Source organism: Limulus polyphemus, unplaced genomic scaffold (assembly GCF_000517525.1).
Source record: "Limulus polyphemus unplaced genomic scaffold, Limulus_polyphemus-2.1.2 Scaffold0, whole genome shotgun sequence".
Lineage (NCBI taxonomy): Eukaryota > Metazoa > Arthropoda > Merostomata > Xiphosura > Limulidae > Limulus > Limulus polyphemus.
In genome coordinates, this window is record NW_013665610.1 from 3,834,619 (window position 1) to 3,842,840 (window position 8,222).

The 8,222-nt window shown below is 33.1% G+C and overlaps 1 protein-coding gene across 5 annotated transcripts in view; it reads left to right on the forward strand.

The window, feature by feature from the left end:
• The first annotated feature begins 3,863 nt into the window (after window positions 1-3,863).
• Window positions 3,864-8,222, forward strand: part of LOC106472817 (partner of Y14 and mago-like) — a 27,304-nt gene continuing 22,945 nt past the window's right edge. For 4 of the 5 annotated variants that reach the window (XR_002610079.1, XR_002610090.1, XR_002610082.1 and 1 more), the window contains exons 1-2: window positions 3,864-3,948; window positions 6,527-6,620. Coding sequence is in view for 2 of the 5 variants with exons in the window: in XM_013933845.2 (XP_013789299.1) it covers window positions 3,918-3,948; window positions 6,527-6,620 (125 nt within the window). In the remaining 3 variants the exon portion in view is untranslated. Of the gene's footprint in view, window positions 3,949-4,011; window positions 4,290-6,526; window positions 6,625-8,222 lie in introns of those variants that run through there. The other variant, XM_022383032.1, reaches the window with a different exon arrangement.

The following is an 8,222-nucleotide window of genomic DNA, read 5'->3' on the forward strand; positions in this document are numbered from 1 at the left end:
AACAAGTTCAAGGTAAAAAAAAAAGATCTAAAGATCTCATAACAGTTACTTTGTATTACAATGCAAGTGGTAGTGACAAGTTACAGTCATTTGTGATTGTGAAACTTAAATAAAAAAGATGCTTTGGGGGAGAATTCAACCCTGCTATCCATGCAAGATACAAGTGGGAATAAAGCTGGATGATGTCAGCATTGAAATGACTGGAGGATTTGAAACAAAGGATGCTCTCGAAGAAGAGAAAAATCATTTCCCTTGTGGACATTTCTAGTAGTCATGCTGCACCAGATCAAGAATTCTCTATAACACTTACCACCAAAGAATGCCTCAATGATACAGCCTATGGATGCTAGCATAATCATGTCATTCAAAGCTTACTGCTACCATCAACTGATTCAAAGGTACATAGAATATGCTGAAAATAATGATCCACAAACAGTGAATGTACGTGAGGCTTCACAAATGGTATGTAAGTTTTGCCTGATCCATTATTACTACAGAAACTATCAAAAATTACTTCAAGCATGACAAGATTTTACCTACTATAGCCTTAATAGAGTGGAACTGTTGAACCTTTGGAGATGTCAAAATCGCTAAGACGTTTGCTGAATCCATACCTTAATCTAAAGTAACAATGATGCTATGTTAGTTGATCAGTTGCCCAACATCAACTCAACAGAATCAACTGGTCTAGAGTTGTGAGCTGAAAGCACCATTTCTAGCATGTCTCTTTAAGAGTGTGGTACAGCGAATTAAAAAAATATAAAAAAAAATTATCCACCATTTGAAGCAGTCAGTCTGAATAAAGCACAGTAGCCAACAAAATGGTTTATGTAAAGATAATGATATAATTCGCTACTTGATTAAATTTAAAGCAACTGAGGATCTACAGAAAAAAACATTTTGTGTTCAAAAGCAGACTATGATTGATTCTTCTTTGAAAAGTGATTTGTTGTACATTTGATCAATACAGTGTATTTTGTATTTAGTAAGTAAGTCATTGTTTAAATGAAATGATGTTTTATGTAAAAATAATAAAATATTACTTTGGTTGTGCATTTTATATCATTATTGACGACATACAGAGTAAAAACTGCTACGTTTATTCATATACGAGTAGTTCCTTTTTGTTTACCAGTTGCACTTCCACAATCACTAGTTTGCAGCTTTACATTTATCATTCAATAATGCATGCTATTAATAATGTCCATTGTATTTAGAATGACTATTTTGACTACCCTAATATCTCAGTAGTCTTGATATATTATTTCATTACAGATGTATTTGGATTAATGAGCTTTCACTGTAGTGCATACATTTTACTTCACAACACCACCAATCACCTTGAAAAGCAAGGAATATTACTTCCTTTCAATCATTCGTTTTTTGACCAAATGATTGTCCTAGCTACTTCATGACTAGGTTTAATTTCAGCCACATCAACTGGGAGGCTGACTATGAGATTTGTGTCTCACTTCTAAATCCAGCTCTTCCTCATCGGCTCGCTGTGAATAGCCAAACAAGTACTCTCAGCTTTTTCTCTCCTTATCTAACTGCTTGATTGAATCAAACACTGAACGATACAGGTTCAGCATCAGAAACTGCACTGCCTATCATTGAACCTGTTCATTCCAAACAGTGACCTGTCTGAAGTCATTAAAGGGGTACCCAAGACTTTCTTTGGCCGTACCCTTAAATGTTGAAGAAGAAATCTACTTGGCCTTTCTTCTGTGGACTCTCAGCGAACACTAGGCTGAGACATCCTAAACATTAAGGGTACAGTGTGATTGGCATAGTCGTGGACCAAGACATTCTATTGAGTGGTACGTCAGTACTGTAAGGCAGCAGAACGACATGGTGTGCTCAGCAACTCATCCATTGGCTCTGCACAAGTCCAGGTTTAATTGTGATCCATTGTTGTTTCACCAGTTTACCTCCCAACTCGAAGAAGTTCACCACTGTCCCATGATCCACTTATTTCACCATTTGGTGCCTGCTTTTTCACCTGCTAATGATATGGTTACTTTTGGCGGATGTCTTCCAACCACAGCACCTACAGTCTCTCTTGGCTAGTCTCACATGGCTTCGACCAGTGCTGGCGTTGGGTTACTCTGACTGGGAAAGGCCTCAGATATCTATATAAATAATGCCCATTTTGGTCTCAGGGTTGCCAGACACTACACCACTGGGGAGACAGTTATGGACAATTATTGAAGTCTGCGTGAAATGCTTATATTCAAGTTACTGATATTTACACTAACATTTTAGCCATTATAAAACATTGTTTGTTTGTTTTTTCCCTGTTTGTTGGTTTTGTTTTAGCACAAAGTTACATAGTAGGCTACCTTAACTTTGTCCACCGTGGGTAACAGAACTCCATATTTTATCGTTGTAAGTCCGTGAACATATCGCTGACTCACCTGGAGATATTAAAACAGAGATACCTTTCAGCCTGTCGACGTAACCTGTCCAAACACCGGAAAAAGTAATCAAAATGTAAATACTAAACAAAGTATAGTTCTTCACATTAACATGTCTTCCACCCTCACCTCGGCCCAGCATGGTCAGGTGGTTAGGGCGCTCGACTCGCAGTCTGCGGGTCGCGGGTTCGAATCCCCGTCACACCAAACATGCTCGCCCTTTCAGCCGTGGGGCATTAGAATGTGACGGTAAATCCCACTATTCGTTGGTAAAAGAGTAGCCCAAGAGTTGGCGATGGGTAGTGATGACTAGCTGCCTTCCCTCTAGTCTTACACTGCTAAATTAGGGACGGCTAGCGCAGATAGCCCTCGTGTAGCTTTGCGCGAAATTCAAACAACCCACCCTCACCTCACATGAAAAAAAGTTTGGAAATATGTACACTAAAAGTACACTATAGTTTGTCCAGGCCACTGAAAATTAAAACTATATTATATCAAGTCACCTTTAATTCTTCTACTACGGTCTGAAGAAAACAAATCAAAGTATGAGTTTAACCGTCTACCTGTAACTAACACCCTTTTTTTCTTTTAGTCCATCTCTTCATATTTTTCAACATGTTAATTAGGAGGGGGGTATAGAACCAGCACCAGTTCTTTAAATGAATTCTTACCAGGGTTTACGTATTTTTAAATAACACTAACTAAAGATCAGTAAAGGATCCATATAATTAGACTACTTATGTGATACTTGCTTGACAAGGAAAATAAAAAGGAGAAACTAAATTGATATTGTTGGGCTATTACACCTATCAAGGATTCCTAGTCATTATTAAACAAATATGGTTGTCTTTTAAAATATTTTAAGTTGAGGTAAAAGTTCAAGACGAAGTACCGCTACATAGAGATTTCACGGAACAAATCTATAGTTATTTTCTGAACATTTTCCCGTAACTCGAATGACTGTACTTTCATTTAATGACGAACAGTGTTGGAGAAGCAAAAAACTTGTCTTTAAGTCGACCATCAACTATTAATGTCGGTTGATCTATGGGCGGTATATTTGTATTGTTTGATTGAGTATTGTAGTTATTTTCTTCTTTTTGTAAGCCAAGCATCTCCCAGTGGTGTGACGGATTATGGATATGTGTATTTAGTTTGTGCGTCCCGTTACTAAAGAAGAAAAAAAACAGAAAGAAAGAAATCGCGTTCCGCACTATGTTCGCATTATATGGGTGACGGTCAAACCCCACTATTCCATCAGACAAGAGTAGCCTAAGAGTTGGCGGTTAGTGCTGTTAACTACCTGCCTTTTCCTTAGTTTATCAGCTCAAAATTAGGGATGGTTAACATAAATATTTTTTAAGTAGCTTTGTGCGAATATTATAAATGTCTTTTTTAAGAAGTTTTGAGAGTAAGAAAAATATCTTTTGCAAGAATTATATTCTTGTCAATAGTGATCGCTAAAAGAAAGGTAGTGTAAATAGGCCATGTCTCCTTAGAATGGCAGCACAATATGTAACAGATGAAACCGGTGAGTTGAGAGTATTTTTTTTGCGATTTTGAAAAATAGAGAGATTTCTCTTACTAAGAGAAGTAATTTAGGGTTATTTTAGTTTTGCATGAAGAACATTGGTGTTATGCATTAAGCATATTTGACGAAATCGGGTTTGCGGCGTTATGCTGATAATTATAATGTAACTTATACTATAAATTATAGGTATATGGTCGTAAAGCCGGCTTAGTTATTTACTAATGCCATGGCTAATGTTAAAACGTATTTGGAGTGATATTATTACATTGCCTCACCATATTATTTACAAGGCAGTAATAGAAGTAAATGAACTCCAAGCCAAGTGTAATAAACTTATAAAGGTAAGACTTTAGAACCTAATTCAGTAATTGTTGTTAGACCCTAGTACTAATAGTAATAATATGTAAATTTATAATATTAATAACAATTTAACATTGAGACTATGAGTGTGACTCTAGAGATCTTGAGTGTCAGTTGATATAGATATTTTTTTTGACCACTCAGACGTTGGCTGTAAAGCCTAAAGGTGTACTACCACTGTAAAGTGTAATCAAATAATGGAGAAAAGAGAGTGATAGAGTATATCATCAAAACCACCAAATACATTCTTAAAACTTCTTACCCAATTAATTTAATTTAACACTGCTGTACCAAATACAAATTGAATGTTGTGGAATGACAGCTGTTCTCTATGGAATAACAAGCCTGGAATACCAAAAATACATTAAAACTATTGAAAAAGAAGGAAGGACAGCTTGTATCAGATATTTTCGTTTTCATTAAACTGTTATTTACTTTTAATATTCATTTATTTTTCAAATTGCTATACTGGGGTATAACCTGATCTTTTTATTTTAAGCTCAGAGAAGTGAAATGTAATGGATGTTTTAAACCTTGCATAAATAAAAGTCTTATATAAAGATATATATTCAGAAATTACAATACAATAAGATTAAAAATAACTTTGCTAGTATTTTATGGGTCACTACAATTGATTTTGTCAAGTTAGCTACACTGCTTTAAATATTAATTAATTAAATATAATATTCTTTGTTACATTCAAGGGGAAATAAGTTGAATAAAAGCTCAAAGTAAGTTACAAACTATAAAATTAACTCATTTTGATTACATAGTATGGAAAAACTGAGTAGTTGTGTCATTCAGTTTTTAAATCAAAATAATGCAGTGATAATTTTTACTGAAATACATGTACAACAGCTTTTCTTCCATATAAAAAAATAATGTTTATTGAATGTTAAACTGTATAGGATTTGTGAATGCAAACCCCTTCTTTTCTGTATGTGTATGACAGTGGAGTGTTTCTAGAACAAGGGAATAAATAAGCTGTCCATGTAACTCTTAAATCATTCATTGAAACTTTAATTTTACAGACTTAGTTAATTGATCAATCCTTTATATGTTTTTACAGTAGTGTGCTTCAAAGTCTAAAGGAGTTCCTAAATAAGCTATCCAGCATAGGTTGTGCTCGACCAAGCAGATGTACAGGTGTCTAGTAAACATTTTGTAAAATAGCTTTATAAATGTAAAATATAAATTTACATATATGTGAATTTAATGTGTGCACAACAATTTTTTATAGATCAGTGACAGAATTTGTGATAGTTTGTGTTACTAAGTAATCAGTATTGATTTATTGTATGTTCTGTAATCTTTAAATGTATTGTAAGTTTAAAAGTTTATTAAACTCAATACTATGTGGTGTTAACATAGCACCTTTTTTGTAATCTAGAATTTTTGGTGGTGATTCATGAAAAGTTACTTGAGTTTTTACAGTTTAGCCAACAATAAATGAAAAAATAAGAAATAAATAGCAATGTTTAATAACGAAAAATTGCACCAGGGATAACACATTTTCAAAATGAGTTTATAATGATTGTTACATATACTTGGAAGGGGTATAGTTGTAGAACCTGGTATTAACATATTCTGTAAAGGAACTGGGAAAATTTAGTTTAACATTCAGTAACCTGTCAAGAACTTTTAGGGTAAAAGTGAACCAAAATTGTCATATATTTTCAAAAGTAGTAGATTTTTTATGACATTATTTTTAAAACCGATAGATAATATGTAGCATATAAAACAAAATGAGTTTATATTTTGTCACTAAAACACAGTGGTCTCATTGTGAAGGCTTGTAAAAAATATGTGATGAACTTTATTTGCTATTTGCTAATTTGAAACATCATATCTGTTAATATACTAATGTGAAATGTTAATTATTACATAAATAGTTAGCAAGAATGAAAGCCCCTAAAATATTTGTATTTATTAGTTTTCGTAGGTGAAAAATGGCTTCTTTATTAATTTGATATGTTATTTTTAAAGCAGTGTGTTTATATTTGTGATTGACCTGTAAATTTGAACCTTTACTAAATTGTCAGATCTAACACTCATAAAAAAAAAAGTTATTCATAATGCATGGTGAAGTACTTTGGTAACATTTAAATAATTATGTGCGTAACTTTTCTCCACAAAATAAAATTACTCTAATTTATTCTTTGTTTTATCATTTTAGCTTCTTCAAATCAGATTATGTATTTTGCATTGCTCTTTCTAGGGACTTACATCCCAGCTACACAGAGGACAGATGGATCATGGCGAAAGGCAAGGAGAGTAAAAGAAGGATATATTCCGCAAGATGAAGTCCCCCTGTAGGTTCCTTCTTATCCACATACATGTATATATGTATATAAAAAGCTCGGACTGTTTCATTTTTCTTTTTCAGCTTTTATTCATTTGTTTTATCCCGCACAATATTTGCTTTGATCATCGAAACTAAACAAACGAGCTTAAGATATTCTGTATTATAGTATGTTCTTTCTATTGGGTACAAACATGTCACCAGGCAAGTAGGTGTGAGTGAATAAATTGCTTCAAATGTGTGAAAAGATGGGAGGAGCTTCTCTGGTGGGTTTAACAGCAAATGAAAATTGGTTCAAATTTCATATTTTTTCTTGTCAATATGTGTAGTTTGTTTTTAATTGGTTAGGTACTATAGAAGCTGTATTATTGAAGCTGACTGAGAAAGGTCAGAGCACATACGTGTTGTGATAGGAGAGTCAAAATTGAGAGATTTTTTAATATCTCCTTTTGAATTTAAAACATAGATAATATTAAAATTCAAATTGTAAACTATACTTTGATGCCAAGTTTATTGACATATATTGATAATAAAGTTTTTTAGTTACATTTTTAACATAACTCTGTAAAAAGGTTGTGACATGCATACTTTGACCCACCCAAATGCATAGGGCTAATCTAGTTATTTTCAGTTTTAAAGCTTGTGTTAAAAATGTCTATTAATTTTCTTAAATTTCAAGATAAGAAAAAACATAATGTACCTAGTAATCATAGGTTTGAGAACTTTAATGGACTGTAATTGCTTCTTGAATGAAAATCTATACTGAGGCCTTCTTCAAAGACTTGAAGAAGACCTCAGTATATTAGCCAAAACATCATCTTGTTATTCAACAGCCATCTGCAGTTTATTAACCCTTTCCAGATGGGTCACGGGTGAAAGGCCATGTCATTGCTTTTGTTGACTCGCATTCAAAATTTTATTGAACTACTGTTTCATGAATTTATGTCAATAAGTTTGGTATCAAACTGTAGGTTATAATTCAAATTTTAGTACTATATGTTACTCAATTTCTTAATTTAAAAGCAAATATTAAAAACACAGTTAAACATCAATTTTTGTGTCCCACATGGTATGTTAAATGCAGCACTGGTTCATATTAGATGTTTGTGATGTCAAAATACTAAGTCTGTAGTTTCGTAGGAACTCAAATTACTGATATTAACAAGCTAGAATATAAAATAAAAACCTCTTATCTTTTCAATTTGCTAAGATATTGATCATGTAATAAATCACACAGTGGCACTCTGCCCACTTCTTTCCATTTTTGGAAACGCTCCCTTATATACAGTTTCTTCTATATATGACATGAATAACCAATCGGAAGCTCAGAATGTCCCCCTAGTGGCTTTCTCAGCAATTTTAACGTGTTTGGATGCCATTCATCTTTTTGAACCAAGATTTCAAGGAGGTAGATTGTGTCTTAAGTCTGCTCAAAATGTTTTTTTAGAATGACATACAGCTTAGTTACTAAGCTTGATAAATTATAGTGGAATTCTATGGTATTGATATAGTAATTTATGATTTTTTGTTTATTCAACTGGATATATAAAACCTAAAAAAATTATTTTCTTTCAAAATTTTAAAAAGCTTAGCAACTTACATAAAGCAGCAT